Source organism: Semicossyphus pulcher, unplaced genomic scaffold (assembly GCF_022749685.1).
Source record: "Semicossyphus pulcher isolate SPU_LCO1_2020_fin unplaced genomic scaffold, fSemPul1.0.p SCAF_5, whole genome shotgun sequence".
Classification (NCBI taxonomy): Eukaryota; Metazoa; Chordata; class Actinopteri; order Labriformes; family Labridae; genus Semicossyphus; species Semicossyphus pulcher.
In genome coordinates this window covers 13455817-13475621 of record NW_027211726.1, presented here as the reverse complement: position 1 = coordinate 13475621, position 19805 = coordinate 13455817, and the positions used below count along the sequence as shown (strand labels likewise).

Below are 19805 nucleotides of genomic sequence, written 5' to 3'. Positions count from 1 at the left end.
TAATACCCCCTCTTTAAGGCTTTTTTAACATTTGTAAAGTTCCCCAGTGGTGGAGCCTCATAAGCTCTTATAACTAAATCACAAAGCTATAACGTTTGGGATTTTGAAGTTGAATATAAAATAAATTGTAGCCTCGCTTCTTTACCGCAAATATGATGGCGGTGATACGGTGATTTGAGGTCTGTTTTATTCAGCAAAAACAGCCAAGGCAGCAAAAGTACAAACATTAGCCTGTAGCTAGCTGACAATGCACAATGTGTGTTCCTGTGTGTGTTCCTGTGTGTGACAGTATACTGTACATTTGGACTGGTCTTAAAAACCTGTAAGAAATTCATGTTAATGTATATTAAGATGATTAAGTCCTAAATCTTCACTATTGATGTATTTTCCTCTCTTCTATTTTGCCTCGACCTGTGTGCACCGTACACACATCTTGCCCTACAATTAGCCTCATCTTTTAAACCATGAGGGTTGTGTAAGGGCACAAGCTACATTCTGACACAGCACAGCTTTTGTTTGGGACATTGTATGACTGCAGTGTTATTGCTCACAACCTGGGGGGCGATCAAGTATTGCCTGATCAGACTGCAGAAGAATTAGTACCATGAGCTCAACCAATAATGCGCACACCCCTGTTAGCACACAAAAACAGCTGCAGCCCAAATCTTGTTATGCGGACTACACACAAGCACACACTCACAAACAAGCACCCACACATTGATTTCATTTCCGTTTCTTGGCCGGTCTAATTTTGAGTTTTGTCGGATCACATTATTACTTTTTCATTCCAACAATAACCCCCTACTTTCCTCTCCTTCCAGCTCTTACCCTCTCTCTCTCTTCAGCCTGCTCTTGTTCTCTTTTGTTCCTTTCTCTTTCTCTTTCTCTCACCTTTTCTCTCTCTCTCCTACGAATGGTCTGATTGTGAATTGAATAAAATGTTCAGAAATATATGTGCGCTTATGGTAAGAGGTGCATACTAAACTGCAAAGGGTCAACTATAGTTTCTCCAAAATGTCCACACTTTCAGCTCAAACACAGAGATATGCACGCTCCCTGATGCTCTGACTCCCTCTCTTTCCATCAGACCACCCCCTCTCCCACACATTCATCCAACGCATGAATATTCATAAGCTGATTCTGTGTCTGTGATATCATGATGAAATTTTCTCAGGGCCAACTATGCTCGTGTTTATCTGTGCGTATTTGTGAGAATATGGATGCCTTGAATGCTGAAGGATATTTCTTCCCTGTAAATAATTCTGCAGCAACTTAGTCGACAAACACACACTGACACTAGTAAAATAAACGCACAAACGCACAGATGCACTCAGATAATTCCTCCATAACACTTTTATACCGTTCTATGCTTTTCCCACTGCATAAACGTGTCATGCTGTTGCAGTGCAGAATGATTCTTCCATTATATTTTGCTCATGGAACTGTATACTACTGTTTGAGTACAATAAAAAGTGTGCTGAATCAGCGCCCAACCAATACTGGCCAAATTTCAAATGGTGTTTGTAAGATTGCTTCTGCTGTTGCTACACGTCAAGTCACGTGAAATGTATTTGTATGAGTTAAATCACATACACGATGTCCAAAATGGTTCCCAACCCGTTCCAATTCCCTGGATTACTGAATATTCCGGCCTCTATTGTAGTCTCTTTCCTTTCATCTGCACACTGATATCTATTCCCAACAGGGTTTGCTTCAATACATCAAATAAGGATATTGTATTTTTTATGCAATATATAAGAAGGAAACAAAGGAAGAAAAAGTGAAGTGTTTGCGCACTAAAAAGAGAGGATTCAAGTCTCAAGAAAAAGCAAACAAGGAGTATCAATTAACTGAGGAACACCTGAGGAACACCTCACGCTAAGTGTAAAATGATAGTCAAGGACTGTTACTACAAAGCCTTCAATATTACTGAGCAAATACATATCCGTTCTGTAATCTGTATCGATTTAGGGTCGTATAGACCAGTGGTTCTCAACTACGAACAATAGCCTGGGGGTCCACGAAATAATTATAATATAATAATAATGTATAATAAATTATAAAATTGTGCTGTATCATTAAAAACTGCATGTCTACAGATGACGACCATTTGCATCAACAAGCATATTGTGTCCTTACTCCAACCCACTAGGCTTTGGACTAGGGATGCATGATATTGGATTTTGTGCCAATATGCCGATATTTTCCAACCCTTTTTGCCGATTTCAATACCGATATATTAGGCACATGTTTTTTTTCCCCTGTAGTGGAATTGATATCATGCCAACTCTTATTGTAGTAGCCAAAAACTGCCATAAAGCAGACATCTTGCACCCTTTTTTATCCTTGACGGAAGGTACAAAAGGTCACGTGTCTGATCACTCACGTTTCAGAGCGCACCTGAATGCAGCATCCCCCCAAAACACAGCAGTGAGGGAGACATGCCCGGACTTGTTTACTGCACCTACTACGGAGACATCAGTGATCGCCGATGGACTCTTTTTATCATGTGTGTGTCCATGAATATGTAAGTTAGTTTTGCACAGATGTTTATGTTACACACTGTTTGCGTCGGCTTTGGCCGCAAGTGTATTTTCAGCGTGTTTGATGTTGTTAAGTCCGGTTAAATAACAAGAATGCAAGCTAGTTTTTAAAGTTGTTTAACTTCTATTCATTGGCTCGAGTTTCTGTGACTTTTAAGCCTTATTTGTATATTGTTGATAACCTTGCGCAAGCAGTGCTCACGCACACTCGCACCAAGTTCATGTCGTAGCATTACGTCAAGCTTTTTTTAGGAAATTGTCGAGCATTTAGGCAGAATTAAAGCGTTGTTTTATCAGCGGAGAATATCAGCAGAAAAATTACATATCTGCTGATGTGGGCCATAATCTGCAGGTACTGATAACGTGCCAATAATATCGTGCATCAATAGAAACTGATATGATTGTGACACATCACATCAATCTGTCATGAATCACTCAAGTTGCAACAAACCTTTCCTGTGGCTGTCTTGCTACTGTTAATATTCTGAAAGCTTTTAAGGTCAATGACTTGAAAAGTATTAAGCTGTCAAGTTGAGTCCACAAGCAATTTGAATAAAATGACCCTCTGTTTTAAAGCTTATAAGTGGTATTAACATGATTCAAATTGAAATGTTTTTCTGTTCATCACTATGCAACAGGTCTGAAGTGTTTAGGTTGATAAGTTTTACAATACAAATCGTTCCAATGGCATCTAAGAGTGAAAATGGCAGTAAGCATATGCTTGACCGGTGTTACAATTAGGATGGGGTCCCTGGAAAATATTCTCCCCTGTAAGGGGTCACTGGCCCCAAAAAGATTGAGTACCGCTTGTATATACTGTATATCAAAAGTAATCTAGAGAAGCGCTCCACAGCATCACATCATCACCATGTCTCTGTATGCTACTAGAACCACAGTCAGGGATTTTGCATGGCATTATACGTTCCAAGTGATGGCAGCCTTTTTTATGTCTAACTAATTTGCAATGTGATAGCTCAGTGGTGGCAAATATATCCCAACATGGAAAATAAAAATGTCCAATGCACGCTAAATGCATTACTTGAACAGTAAAAGCAACACCTGTTCAGCATAATGTGATCCAGCACCATGAAAGAATGTCATTTATTCAACCATGTAAAATTGGTTTATAAAACTAAAACTTGATTGTTATATTAGGTTGCCTTGTTTCGTACGGTTCCATTAAGGTTCCAACATTCATATTTACAACCAGGGGTCATTTAAATCTTTATTCATAGTAAAAGCATCATTATTTAAGCACAGTGTGTATGTATGATTACTCAGGTTTACATTAATGTAATTGTAGGATTGAAGGTTAAAGATTAGACACACAAAGTCGAAGAGAGAGGAGAGAAAGAAAGGGGGAGAGAGAGAGAGAGAGAAGGAATACATTTCCGGTGATATTATTAAAAGCACTGCATTTCAGGCCTTTGATTGCAAGGCTGAATAATTGATAGAAAGCTATTACGGCTGGTCTGAATGCCTCTAGGTGTCACCACGCGCACACACACACACATTCAGGGATACGACTCTGCATGCATATGTGTGAGCGTTTTTGTGTGGGTATATTATTTTGCATGATGTGTGTGTGAAGGGGGGAGTGCGAATGGTTGTGTATGTGTGTGTTTCTGATTTTGTGTGAACGTATTAATAGCTTAGCTCCTCTTAGCCTTACTGACGGAGTGACAGAGACATTACTAATCCAGCACTGACAAGTTGCCATTTCCCCCTCTTCTCTCTCTCTTCTCTTCCCTTCTCTCATCCCTTTCTCCCCCCCCCCCCCCAACTAAAATTACAGTTCAGTGAGTAATGCTGTACAATAATTCAGCACATTGTTGCACTTATTAGACTGGTTTTGGTTGCCGTTGTTCTGCACAAAAGGCAGGGCTAATTGGGAAAATGCACAATTATTATCACACTTCAAATGTGGATTGCGAACTGAGTGCCCTTGTAATAACAGTGAGGGCAATTTGCATGTCTATTTTGCTGCTTATTCTCTGCTATGGAATTACACACTTCATTTATTTGGCTGTGTCAACAATATGATAAAGGATAAAAATCGGTTGTTGGTTGACTCCTGTAAGATTTTGTTTCATTATATTCACAAACATTCACCACAACACAATCTAACGCCGATAGGCCTTGTAGTCGAAGGAAGATGCAGCTCTACTTTAGAGGGGAAATCCTTTTCCTTCACATTCAGAGTCTGAGAAAGATTAAAGTTTCACGAGTCATAAAAATAATTTAATTGGAATGAATAGAGGCGTGAACAGCTGAGACCGCCTAGGTTAGGTGCTAAACACCTTTTGCATCCTTATGATAACATCTCTTTCCCATGTTATGACAGGACTGCATATGAAGTGAGGAAGCAGTTCTCAGCTTCCCTTAGTGAGAAATACTCTTAATGCCATCTTAAACCTTTAAAATAAGAGATGCTACCAACCTCAGAGATGTATATTCTTGCTGCACAGACGAGTGTACACTATAGATTAAGTTCTAACTATAAGGGTTTGCTTAGCTATACTAGCATACAGTTTTTAGTACAAAAAAATAAAAATCTCTGCGAGTTCCTGAAGTCTGGCTGCTAACCAGCAGACGTTTTGGCTCCGTCTCTGTTTTTATTGAACAGGTGGTCTTTGTGGAACTTCACGCTGCTTTCATGAAATCTCAGTTGCAGCAACTTCTGGTGTTTGTTGATCTGATTTTGTTCCATCTTTTGGAGAGTTTGGGTCTTTATTTAGCTTATTCTCGTTCAGGGGAATGGTAGAAATAAAAAGACAGAGGGCCTATGTTGGTAAGCTTGTAGCCTTTTGTTTGTTCTTTGTCTCTAGTTTCCTCAAAGGTGAGCTATGACAACACCTGCTTTCTTTTGACTTCCGTATATCCAGCCTTCCCCACCATGTCCTCCATGTACAGACGATGTAAGGTTCAAGCAAAGATCCATAAGGAGTGTCTTTCTGCCTCACATTTTGCTAGTTAGATTGTGTTGGTCTCCCGCTGTTGCCACCATAATCCTGTCCACTGCCATTACGCATGAATCTCAGCATGAATGCATCCCGCGTGTGTCCTTGAACCTCGCTAACAGAGTAGCTCAAATCATTGCCGCTGACAGTCATTCTGAGTCCATCTCCTCAGCTGTTTCCCCGAGGCTGGTTCTACAGTGATCTACACCTTCTACTTCAATTGGTTACAAGCAATTCATTGCCTTCTTTCTTTGTAGCTGCTGGTGGTATCTCTGTTGTTTATCACTTGTACTTGCATCACTAAGGAGAGCACATAGCCTGAACTGATAGTACTCTAAGTTCAATACTGCATCCGCCTCCACTCTCCTGGGAGGAAGGTGATGTTCAGGTCCCCTCTGAGGAGTGTAAAAGGCTTCTCCTGTGTGTCAAAGGATGCCGCGCTTCTGGATGACTGCTTCTGTGTTGCTTATCAGATCTACAACAGGGATGCGTTCAGGTGGAGCCGCAAAGTTCAATATATTAACTAACGCACTGTCTCTGCTTAGGCAAGTTCAGGTCGTGAGAGTAGAATAGCACGCGGGGAGGAGGAGGAAAGAGGCGCTGTTGGACACTGGAAGAAACATCACATAAAATCAAGGGGATGTTTCTTGAGGCCTCAATACGTGCTGGTAACAGTCATCTCAGAATCTTTGGAGAACATGTGACTGGAGAACAGCCCCTCTCTGGCAACAAAGGGAGATACCATGAAGTTACCTAACCTTTATAGTTATGATTATGGTTAGCAATTACTTGCCTCATCCACAAACTAACAGACACAGGTGTACTTTGCTGCCATCTGTTGTAATCCCACTTCCTGGTTTGTTCCACAACAACCTCAGATCGCTTTCTGTGTCGCTCCAGCTTGCTAGATATTCCGCTCTCCTTTCCAGTCATCCATTTATTCTGACTCTCTGGGTTTAAAAGAGAGCTTGTGTACTGGCTACACAAACACATTTTTGTTAACAGGGGCCAATAAGAGCCGTTGAGACCCAACCATATGGACTGGCAAAGTAAATCAATGAGCTGTCAGCTGCTGAGAGCAGCATCTGCAGATTGTGGGGATTATTCTCAGTAGGATTGGCTGTGCAAGCAGCCCTCTCTATAACGGGGAGTTATTTACAAAGAAAATGGATGAAGGTATGAATATAAGGATAAAGATCTTTTGTTGAATCGTTATTTACAATGTTTACATTCGCTATAGGACAAGAGAATCCTTTCAATGAGGATTTAATAATGCATTGTTTATTTTTAATGCTGCTTTTTGGTGTTACTTCAAACTTGATATCAAAGAAAGTTGTGCGATAATCACACACACGATCCTGGATCTGCATCCCCTTACACTATACAGGGGTGGATGCACAACAGTGTTCTTCCTCAGCGTACTTACAGAAGTGTTGCCTTCCAAACGACACCAAATACAGACCGTATACACCTAACCCAGAATCCAAAAATAGACAATAGGATACAGCGCAATCCGCATGTCGCTCCCACACACACACCATTAATTAGAAAGTAAGGAATAGAAGATAGCACACGCTATATGCACAAGCATTCCTGGGTAGCCTGCCTGTCACACGTTCACATACACACACAATTTCTGTCTGTCTCTCTGTCTCTCACAAACACACATAGACATCGATTATATGAAGGTTTTCTTCCAAATTTCTATCATAGATATGTTTTAAATAATTTAATTTCAGTTTCCAGAATGTGTCTTCATTTTGGAGGTAATAAAAGGAGACAGCAGAGGCTCAAAGGATTTTCAATTTGGAATAAAAGCCTTCACATACAGTCGTGCACACACACACACACACACACATACAGGTTTAGTCGCCCATACCTCGACAAATCGGAGCGGGAAAGTCCCAGACGGCGGTGTTCCCGGCATTGGTGATGCAGGTGAGCGTGGCGTGGCCGTCCAAGACGTAACCAGGAACACAGCTGTAGCGCACGCTGTCTCCCAAGGCGTACCGGGGGCCGCCGCTCAGCACGGCTTTGGGCGGGACACCCGGGTTCCCACAAGACGAACTGTGGAGTTCTGCAGACGGAGACAGAAAAAGGAGCGGGATTAAGGGGTTTTTTTTCGATTTCATTTTTTGGAATTAATTGTACTAAAATGTTTAACTTTGCATTTCCCCTAACTCATCCGTCACTCAACCAGATAATATACCCAGCTCTTGCTCAGTGAGGTGTGCAATCCGGGGGCTGCTCTGGAGCTCGTACAGCCCCAGTCCGCACATTGAGACTACCGTTAAAAACACAGTTTCATGGTCAGATGAGAAAGACACTCGCATTGTTATTATGAGGTTTAAATACCTACACATTGACACAGGCTCTTTCAAAATCTTACCCCAAACACACATATAGCTGGGTCATAAAGCCTGGGGTTCTTTATGGTGCATATTGGCCATCATGGCGGCTGTAAAAGTACTTTTTGACTGCACTCCAAGTCAAAGAAGACAAAACTCAGCCCCAGAGAAAAACAGGGAGACAATACCAGAGTGTTTTATAGTTAATCACATTATTCCCTCTAGATACAGTCCTGTGCCGAAGACGTATGCACAAGTGAGGACATAAACATCCGCACACACAAACACAGCAGAGAGAGAGAGAGGAGGAGGTATTACAAGCCATAAAGCAGGAAGTAGATGGGAGAACGGGGACCAACTCGGGTCTTATTGTTTGAACTTGATTGATACAACTATGAAACTGTTCAGACAGATAGGGGGTTAGGGAGGGGAGGGGAGGGGAGACAGACAGATTGTGTGAGGGGGAGGCGAGAGCAGAGAGAGAGAGACAGAAAGAGCGGGAGGTGGGAAGAAATGAGAGACGGATGATGCCCAACGTGATAGATAGAAATATGAAACTGCTCAGACGGAGGGAGGGGGGAATGGAGGGACTTAAAAAGGGGAGAAAAATGGGAGTAAGGAGGAAATCCGCAGTTGTAGCGAGAGAGATTATGCTCCCATATGAGTAGTGAAAACTGGAGCCGCGATTTTTCTTTAAATATCACAAGAACCCTCGCAGCGCGTCGCTCCTCAAGCTTGTGTAATAATGTCTGAATGAAAAAGTTTAAATACGGCTGCAGGGGGAAGCAAAAACCAGAAATTACCCTTCACAAAGCAGACAGTGGGCGGAGAAGATTTGATGTCGGCAAATGGACCGATTGAGTCTTAGATTGGTCGGCTGATTAGTTTACGCAATGACATTATCGTCATACCTTTTCAATTACACACTCCTTCCTTTCTCCACCTTCTGTGCCTCCACAGTGCTGGTGATTACTCGGAGGATTAGGTGGACAAACACAAACACACTTTATTATTAGCAGCCTTCTTGAATGCGACCAGTCCACTACACCAAAGCTCGCAGATCATTTAAAAATAGAGAGAACTACAACAAAAATAACTTCATAACATAAATAAATACACACATTCATGCCCTCTTGCTGTAATTAGAAATGTAAAAAAAAATATAAAGTTCCAGCTGAAGGATTTCTCTAGAGGGTATATTTAATCCTGCTGCTGCTCGGGGAGCAGAATAAAAAAAGAGAGAGAGGAAAATCGTTCCGCTAAAGACCCTGATAGACCCCCTCCTCCTATCACCGGCCTCCTTATCTCCACGCAGACACACACTTACAGGGGAAACGCACACTGACAAGGCACGCTCGCACTCCAGCACGCATTCCACACAAACCCAGGGTCATCCATCACCGTGGCGACCCCCTGCGCCGCGTTGTGATTGGGTGTCAGGTTGGCCTAGTGTTGCGACCTGTTGGCCTATCGATTTTGCCAGGCGGTGTGGCCCCTTGTCAGTGTCGGGGTGTTTGTTGTTCGGTGTCCTATCAGACACACATTTACGCTGCAACACAAACACACACACACACACACACGTAGACACATACACATACAGCCGCTCTGTTGGTGGTTAAGGTTGCTATTGGAGACGTAAAAACATACTTTTATTTGGCCTATCTTTGCTCTTCTTTTCATAAATTTGCTTCTTCCATCTGTCGCTTTTTCTTCACCTCCATCTTTTATTCTTTATTCCCCAAACCCCTGTTTGTTTTTTTTAATCCCTCCCTTAATGTCTCTTCCTGTCACACTCCTTCCCTCCTTCTCCCTACTGCTTCCTCCTCCTCACCTAAAATCTTTGATGACATGCCAGCAGCTCCCTTCCGCCATCCATCCCACTACATCCCCCTTCTGTCCATCCCTCCTTCCCTCCTTTCTTTCTCCCCCTAGTTTATAGTGAACATCACATAGTTTCATTACACTAGTTTATTCAGTAGCCGGCGGCTAGACCGCACTCCTCTTCATGGTTTATTGCTGCCTGCCCCCTCTCATTTATTCTCTCCTACCCTCACTTCTTCCTCTTTATTCTCTCTCTTTTTTTATCTGTCTTTGTCTGCGTCTCTTCCTCTGTCTCCGTCTCTCCCTGGTTTACCATAACCATGATTTCAGTCTCAGTCGCTTCATTACAAGCTGCTGTTTTTATGGGCCATCTGTAGAACTATCTGCATTCGTCACACACACACACACACAGAGGGGCACAAAAAGGCCTGCATGTAGAGCAGACACCAGCACGCAGCTTCTCTTTCTGCCACACACACATAACCGTTTACCTGGCTTTTATTTCTCCCTAGATAAGCAATTACAGCGGAGTCCAGGTACAGGGCGCGCAAGGCGGAAGAGCCGAGGTGGGAGAAAAGAACTGATTGGTGGGTAAAAGGCGAGAGCACAACGCTTAAAAAAAAAAAAAGCTGCCATGCTTTCATAGTTTTTAGTGAGACGGATGACACTGCGGGGCTGAAGAATTGGAGGAAGGACGGGGAAGACGGAGAGAGACAGAGACAGAGAGGGAGACAGAAAAAAGGTAAGAGCTACAGAGCGATGATTCAATGAGTGCGGGGGGTTTTTACACCTCCGTCAGCAGTAACTTTGATAAAAGATGAAGCAAGTTTTATGCCGGAACATAAAAGATGCTGAAACGCGGGAAAATAAAGCCCAGAATCTGTTACAAGAAAACATGAACATGGATTTCCATTAAGTGAAGGGTTTATAAGGCCTGTAACAGAACAAACAAATGGCTCCTGAGGTCTGTCACTAACAGATATGTGTTCTGGGGCTCTTTGATCTATAAAGGGTTTCACTTGCTAACAACTTCCCAACAAGTTGCCTGTCAGTCTGATTTATTCAACACTTAGAGCAACTCTTTTTATAGACGTGTGGAGAAGTTGTGTCATAAAACATTTTGAGTTCTTTAAGTGAATGAAACTTTATACCATGAGCTGTACATTATTCTTTTGGTCAGGTGGCCTCCAACTGACAACATCAGAGGCATTGATAAAGTTTTACAATGACTTTGGCCTCTTTAAAACAACACTTTTACTGTTTAGATTACATTCATTTTTCAAAGGCTGTACCTGACCAACAAGATTTGTCTGTTCAATAAGAAGCGTCAGTATTTTATCGCTAAAACACCACCGTCAGCCTGAACGTGAGTCTCTTGTAACAGAGATTGATCGTGCCACAAGACATTAAAACATACCTGGTGCATTCTTTTTACATCTATTCACTGTCACTTTCGAGATACAAGCCCTTTTTAACTGAGTAAATTAAAGGTTTAAGTTGACAGACTTTTGGATTCTAAGTTATCAAAAGAGTTGAGTTAACTTAAAGGGGACATATTTTAGCTCTGCAATCAATTTTCTCTTGTTCAAATGTGTTTTTGAGTCACATTAAAAAGTTTGTTTCGTTTTAAAAATTGTGTAGATATTTTTATTTAATAATTTTTCCGAGCCTCTCCTTCCTCCTGAAGCGGACAAGCTGTTTTGCCATTCAAAGGTTAGACCTTAGCCATAATTGGCTGACAGCATATGGAGTGACCGTGTAGCCCCTCCCTCACCTGTCCGATCCCACACTGCACTGTCACTCCAAAGTTGTAGAAAACATGGCTGCTCTAGGATCGGTTATTCAGCCTTACATGTACGAGAATCAAACGACTTGCCTACAAGCTAGTGAAAGAAGGCAGTCTGAGGTGAATGATGGTGAATGACGATTGGGCGATTTCAGCAAAAGCAAGGTTCTACATAGAAACCTGCAGCTGATCGGAACGGCCCATTTCAGAGGCGACCGTTTTACACTTTTTCACTGTGAACAATAAACACCCAAAAATGTGAAACCCATGCAAAATATGAGAATATCCATTCAACAGATATGGCCCCTTTAAGCATCGGAGAGACTCTTATTTTTAGCTTGATTGAGTTTTTTGTTTTGGCCTTTTTGCCTTTATTCAATAATAAAGAAGAGTGACCGCAAAGGGGGAGGAGAGCGTGGGGTACACATGCACCAAAGGCTTGCCTCTGTACGTGGGGCGCCTGCTCTACAGACTGAGCTTAACCTGCGCCCCTTACAGACACTGAGTTTTCTTTTTTACGAGGAAGTGCTTGATTCTGTTTCTTTACTGGTTTTAATCTCTGTGTCCATTTGTTCAAGAGGACAATTCTGCCCCTGGTAAAAAACCTTCTCAACAATAAACACAGACGGGTCATTTTGAAACTGGGCTGGTAAAGTTTACAGCCGGCCAGGCTGCTGTCCCTTCTTTGCTTTGTGTACAAACACGCAGCTAAAAGGCGAAAGGACTGGTGATTCTTATCACTGACTTTAGGGGGGCAGTGTTACGTTTTTCAAATTAATTTTTCGTACGGTGATCTGTGCTTTAAGTGAAAGAGCATTATTAAACACATGTGAAATGCACTGAAAAATAGATTAGATTTCCTTACAAGTTGCTGTGGATTATTTGCTTCTGAGTTGAATGATTTATGTAAAGAGAGAGGGTCATACAGAGGTCTGACAAGCCGATATGATAGTTAGATTCATCCTCCTGTTTCATTTCAGCTCTCACAATATCCCTAGATGTGTCTAAACACAATAATAAGGTTTTCAACCTGTAATTAGCTGTATGGGCGTCATTGGCAGTTTCTTGCTCACAGTGATTGATAATGATAAACTGTGAAAAGACGCCTCTGGAGTTTGTGCTTTTAAATGTCATCTGGAACTGAATGTAAACATGATGGAAAAAGAAAGAAATCTTTACTTTGTTAGTGTTCATTTTAAAATAAGGGTGAATAGAATATAATACAACAATAAAAAGATCTTTCTCAAACTTAAAAAACGTCAAACTTTGTGTCAAACTTTGTGTCAAACTTTGTGTCAAACTCTGTAACACTGACACCCAATTGCAGTGAATAATACAGTAGTTCTGCACTTTACCTTTTTAGGCACATTTTGTGTTCTTCAGATATGGTGCTGTATCATTTTATGATTGTCTTGCAACATATCAATTATCGCAGAATCTCTGTATCGCCATATCATCGCTATCGTGGGCCACACATCGTATTTGTATCATGAGTTACCCTGCGATCCCCACCCCTACAGTAGATACAAATAGAAGTAGCTGGACTCTCGGTATCTACCCAGCAGTAAACCTTTGTTTGTCCATGCATACAGTATTACATACATACTTGAATAAAATGACCAGGATTGTGTGTTTGACTAGAATATGAACAGATTTCCTAAGCAAAGGTCTCTTCAGAAAAGTTAAGCTGATGTTGAAAAGGTTTATGAGTTTGGACAAACTGGAGTGTTATATTATGGAAAAGAAATAAGCCCATTTTGCTGCACTACAGTACATCCGTATATTTGTATAATACTGGCAATGATTTTTTTCCCCCCAGAAATAATTCTCTCCATTGTTAGGAAGTTTCTGCAGAGCTGTCAAGCCGCTGTCACTCATGGACTCAGGCGATTTGCTCAAATTCTAACTATGACAGCTCAGCAATCACGGACGGGATAATATGGAATTATTCTACATGGCTGTGTGCTTTTTAATACCCAAAGATTAATGCCAAGATGAGATCTCTGCCGTTTGAAAATTGTGACACCTTTCTCCATAAAAGCATTAACAGTAGAAAATGTAAAATGGCACTGGAAAGCCTATTATTAAGGATCATGCTGAGGAGACGCTGACAGGAGGAGTTATATGAAGGGAGGAAAGAGTGCAATGTTCTGATTTAAACATATTTTCTATACCGACGATAAATAAGTGCGTTAGCGAGAAGAAAGGTGGTAATTAAAGGAGAGTTCTTAAGTGTTCAAGAGTAGATAGGGCGGTGGAAACCTGCACGTTAAATGGCGATACAAATATTAGCTCTTCTTGCCTTTGAAAGAGACGACTACACAACAAAACAGCATGCAGGATAAGCAGTAAAGCAAGCGGTACAAGGAGCACCCACAGTTCTGGCCTCCTCCAACGGTTACAATACTAAGTCCAATGAGAGGAACAGCAGGGGAGAAGACGACTGACTCTACTCCAGACAAATTCCCCTTGAGTCTTAAGTGGACTCCCTGCTGCGAGGCACTGCTGACACCAGCAGCAGCAACATTACTACTCAGTTAACAGTGGGTTTTTTTCAGTCATGTGCTGGGCTGAAAAGTGTCTTTAAATTACTCGGTAGAGATGTTCGCAAAAATATCTGATCTTTGAGGTTAGATTAAGCTCATGGAGATAGCTGCCAATGATAGAAGCAAGGGAGTGAGGGTCTGTTATTTGAGTTTCAATCAATTACACTGTCAGAGCAATGTGGCAGGTATCTAAGGTAATGTTGGTAGTTCTAAAATAGTGGAAATGCCTGATTTTAGACACAAGTAGCCTACTTAGAAACAGCACGCCTCTGCAGTATTTGTGTAAAGATAATGGCCGTATTCCACCTCTGCAGATTACAGCAGGCAAAAGGATTCAGCGTAGTTTATACTGCGTTTCCTCTCTGCACCAATCATCCACTTGATTTGTGATTACATGACCACTTCACACTGCAAGTTCCAAAATGCAACACCATAACTCTGCCTTTTGGCGATGCCGGAAAAATTAGTCCTCTTTAATCGCGTTGCCAAAAAACATTAGTTGCCTAATTGGCCCCGAAGGAACCGAGCCAGAGCCGTACCAGGTCATAAATTCAGACAGGAAGTGAAGCGATAAAAGGGAAAATACAACTTTGCAGAGCAGAGAAATTTTTGTTTGCCTCTTGTTGCTTAACTTTGAGAAATTACAGAGTAAGGGTCAGCATTTCCAACAATTAGCAAGCCTTCTACTCTAATCTTGTTGATGCAGGAAGTAGTGCATCCTGTGTGTAGACAGGGAAAGTGAAAGATGCAGCAGTCAGGGTTCTGCATATCTGAGCGCTGCATGAGACTTTCATGCCAAAAACCCCAGTTTGTGGTCTGTCTACAAATCAATGTCTTATTTATTATCTTACAAATGACAGCTATCTTTCTATTTCCAATTCTAACAGTGATATTAAAGCAAAGATGTCGTCCAAATCAACATTTTGTCCTTGGTTGGGTTTGTTTTGTCTTCAATGACCCTTTCCACGAAGTCAAGGACAGGAATAAACGTCACTAATAAAACACAGACACACACTCATGCTTGGTGTAATTACAAGTAATTATGATTAATTATGAAAACATTATTGGAGGGAGAAAGGACTAAGTGGCGGCAGAAGGTGTGTGCAAGTGTGAAGATACTGAGGGAGAAGTTAAAGGGAAGAGGAGAGAGCTCCCAGATAGAGTGACGGTCGTTCAAAGTATTAGATGATGTGGCAGCTGTGAAGATTAGTTAATACACACACACACACACACACACACACACAACGTGTTGCTAATGATCGTGGCTTGGAGTGGAGATCAAACATTATGGACTCAGAGCAGCAGACCACTAATGTCTCTGTGGGTTTATTACATGCCACGCCACAGACAATCAAACGCACACACCACTCTCCCTGAAGGTAGAGACGGTCCCGAGGATTGCCTTGTGTGAACAATAATTATCTATATTCAATACTGTAATGAGGTAGCTCCAAACAACCTGGTGTACATACTGAAGATCCTTTCTACAGTATATAAGCAGGACGGTATATGTTTGGTGTAGTGAAGCTAATGCCGTACCGTACAGCGCCTATATGACACGTTTGCACAAACAACACTTTAAAGAGGTTGTATTGAAAAACAACAAAGAGGCATTCACAACGACAGCTACATATTATCTTCCTGTTTTCAACAGCTGCTGTAACCACGACAACCACCAACGCATTCGGGTGAAAATCCCCAGTTGACATGGTCACTCATTGAACCGAAACACCGGTGTACAGGGCAGGCGGTCATGACATGACATGCCAGCTCCCACTATAGCAGCGGTTGTCAACTGGTGGGTCGGGACCCAAAAGTGGGACGCAGAGCTGTTTTTAGTGGGTCACGGACGTGTGCTTGAAAAAAAAAAGAGTTTATGCTGCGCTTTTATTTTGAAGGACACAGGTTTCCTTTGATGTGCGTGCAGTTGTAGAGCAGTTTGGTCACACTCCATGTATCCACTGATTGGGTAATCCCAGCTACAGTTACATTCTTGAAACGTGATGAGTCCTACAGTAGTTGCATTTATGTTGCAGTTTCTGTAGAGGCAATATCTTCCCCTCATGGATACTGTGATGATACGTTCGGTCTCAGGTCCAAACTGCACCATTTTTCTTTAAATAAATTTAAGTGGTTGAAAAAATCTAAAATTTGGGTCACGATTTGTCACTAAGAAGGGGGTGGTGGGTCCTGAGGTGAGACCAGTTGAGAACCACTGCCCTTAAGTGAGGGCACTCGCCCCCTAAGGGACAGGCTGTTAGTTTAAGGAGCACTTGATTTGATATGCCGTGGGTAAACCACGATCGTGATCGGGATTAATATCCGATTAATTGTGCAGCCCTGCTACCTAATAGAGAATTTTGCAAGCTCGAACTGGATTATTAATTACTGCCATATTATTTTGCGATTCAAAGTGATCACTAATGATCACTGATTGGCTGAGATGAAAGCCAAGGTAGAGTGGGAATACCCAGATAAACTTGTTAGCCAAGTATTGACGTAATATTTTAGGATATTATTTCCTCAAACCTTGTTTTTCTCAACTACTTTCTACTTTAATGTGACACTGGTGGGCTCAGTGTCAAAAATACATCATTAAACCTGCAGCATTATTTCATCTATAGAACTAATAAGGACGCACATTGACATAAATCCAAGAGAACATCACATCCTCCTTTGAAATATAGTGCAGTTAAGCTTCCATGTGCTGGAAATACAAAATAAGAGTCTTCTGGGTGAGGATACAATTTAATGAGAGTTAATTATTTGGAGGATGAAGAGCCCGGTCTGACACAATTACCTCATTCTTTTTCAGATACAGTATCCATCTAAGATCGTTAGTTGAAAAGATGTCCTCCGTTTTCTCCCAGCCTTGCAATTTCCCTGTATGTAATTGAATGAACAGCTAATGACTGCAGACTGACTGCTCACAAAGAAACATGGGGTTGTCAATTATCAGCCCTTTACCTCCACTTCACCTATGTGTGTGTACGCTCTAGTGCCTGTGAGTGTGCGAGTATCAATGTCTGTGCGTATACAAGGCGAGAGCGTGTGTTTTGTTTGTGTCTGTGTGTACAGCTCCTTGATGTGGTGATCAATGTTTTCTCTGAGCGCCGGTTCAATAAACCATTAGATTCTCCCCTAAAGACATCCTGCCATCAGAGCTTCATTAGACGCACGTACACATACGTACAAAAGAAAACAAAAATATGTTTTGTCGTTTGATCTGATCTGAAAGGGCCACCTCCATCTTTCAGAAGAGCAGAACAAATCAGCTCCTTGATCAAACAAACTGCTGCAAGGTCCAGTGCTTACAGGCAAAAGCAGGCAGCTTGTTGCTACACTGACCGACTGCATGATGGTCAAATTTAAGGAATGTACTGGGGTTTTTGGGCAATTAAATTCAGCTGGTTTTAATTGATTTCCGTGCAGCTCTGCATCTTTTTACTCCACACCAAAGAGTGTGTGTTAGGTGAACTGGTTTCCATCACGTCAACAGTATCACACCAGAGATTATGCCTGTAAAGGTGGAGCTAGCAGCAGTCTTTTCAAAGCACAAAGGTAGGCGTGCTTAATTCTGAAAAGTCATTATCCCATTGAGTTCTGGGATACCATTAGTGTTTATATCAAAGGGCTGCGCTGATTTAAGTCACGCTCCTGATTCGCTTTCCTCCCTCTCTAACTGACCCTTCTCTTCTCCGTCTCGCACATCCATATCTCCCTCCCTCCCGCCTCTCTCCCTCTCTTCTTCTCTTATCTCTTCTCACAGCCACCCCTCTCTTCATTATTAATTAAAACTCGATGTGTGTGCGTGTTTCTGTGTGTGCGCGCGTGCCTGTGTGTGCACATCAGGCTTCAGTATTAATTAAAGGTGTGAATGCTAATTGGCCCGATCAATAACGGGTCGTTAGGCCTCAGGGGCCAACAGCCAATAGGAAATCGTTATGTGTCTGACATCACTGTCACTCTGCTAAAGCTGCAGTGCACTGTGACACATGCACACAAGCAGGTTTGTACGACACCCACACTGTGTCATTTAGGAAGACCTCAAAGGTTATGAGAGAGCAGTCGAGGTTAGCAAGACGCAACTGGAGAAATAGATAGAAAGTTACTATATGTTCCTAAAGCTAAATCAATATCCATTACGGGCGGCAAGATACAGAGAGGGGAGGAGAGAGGGAGAGGGAGAGAAGGGGTTACAGAGAAGGTTCAGATGCCACAGTTGTCATGGAAGAGGGCTGAGTAAACGAGTGTGTCCTCTCAGAAGGCCTTTTTGTGCTGATCGATACCCGAGCGCTCCCTCCTCCCCGTTTGTTTGTCTCCTCTCTTGTCTTCCAAATTACCCTCTTTCTTTCGCCTAAGGCTACCTACTTTCAGCCATTGTCAGTATTATATCAGGGCAGGTTTATAACTATGAGCACATTTATATCCTTGACCTCGTATTGATTATTATTAAGAAGAGAAGGAAAGAAAAGAGAGGGAGAGGCCATAGAAAAGAAGAGGATAGCACACAAGGAATCTCAAGCCTTTTACACTGCCAGTTCAAGGCGGGATTATTGCGCCTCTGTTACCCCTCGTCTTTTATGTAAAACGCACGAAGGCGGAATGGTGGGGTGAACTTGTCCCTCCTCTGAGCCGGCATCAGATGTAGTAACAGAGGCGAAAAGGCGTCGGTGTAAATGGCGGAACCCGCAGGGCATAACAGCACCGTGAGTATGTATGTGAAGCTTGCGCTGCTCGTTTACACCTTTTGCTTCCACAGTGCCAGAACGCAAGGTAAAAAACGCACACTGGGGTCACTTTACGCCGGCATTGCTTAGTTCAGTGTAAAATGTCAATGGCGGTATAACGGCGGAGCTTTGTTGAGGCGCTGTGGTGGAATTGCAATGTAGAAAGGACTTCATAGATCTGATGGTTTACCCTAAGGGATGGTCAACACACCCAAACTACTCCACCATCATGCCCAAACATAACTCAAATGTCACCCAACCCCTTAAATATAAAGTGCTTTTGTATTAAACTGTCCCGAAGAAAAACATCCACTCCACTCCTTCAAACGCTCTGTCTGTCTTTTGCCGAGAGTGGAAATACATTCAAAACAGAAACCAAATCGCTACTAAGTTAAATCTTTATCCATCTATCTTTATCTTGTCAGTCGTGGAGAAAATGCTCTCTTCATCTTTGCAAGTTGGTCCATCCAATGTATTTACATACTACTGGCCTTGTTGACATGAAATCTGGTACAGATTCTTGATCCCCACCCAGTACCTCAATAATTCATTGATTTTATTGACCCTATGATCCTTCTGTAAATGCCAAGATCTAATCTAAATGTGTACATGAACACATTGTAATCTTGAAGATCTCAGTTTTGCTCTCTGTGGCGGCACCCATGGGGTTTAAACGGTAACTGCGGGAGCGCACTTCCCAGATATCTAGACAGTGTTGCATGTGTGACGTCCACGGTTGGCTCTGGTTGTATGGAGTCAAATAACGGTCATAAAGATTTTGTACTTGTAAAATGATTTTGTGCTTGTAAAATAATGTTCACAAATAATAGTTTTATTTCATGTTTTGTGTGCATGTTAAAAAAAATTGTGTCAATAGGTTTTGGAGGTGTACAAATATTTTGTGCTCACAGATTTGCAGATGTGTAAAAAATTTTTGTCGCTGGAGAAACTATTTGTGTTTGTGTACTTAGAATTTGTGCCACATTTAAAGACTGTCCGAGTTACGGACACACAAATTTCCTCTGTGGAAGTTACGAGCTGTGAATTACGAGTACGAATTATGACCGTTTC

At 42.0% G+C, this 19805-nt stretch overlaps 1 protein-coding gene across 1 annotated transcript in view; it reads right to left on the bottom strand.

Annotated features, from left to right (window-relative positions):
* The window catches only part of csmd3b (CUB and Sushi multiple domains 3b), a 379947-nt gene that overhangs the window by 225195 nt on the left and 134947 nt on the right, over window positions 1–19805 (bottom strand). The window contains exon 4 of the mRNA XM_069681472.1: window positions 7383–7580. Within this exon, the coding sequence (XP_069537573.1) occupies window positions 7383–7580 (198 nt within the window). The remainder of the gene's footprint in view (window positions 1–7382; window positions 7581–19805) is intronic.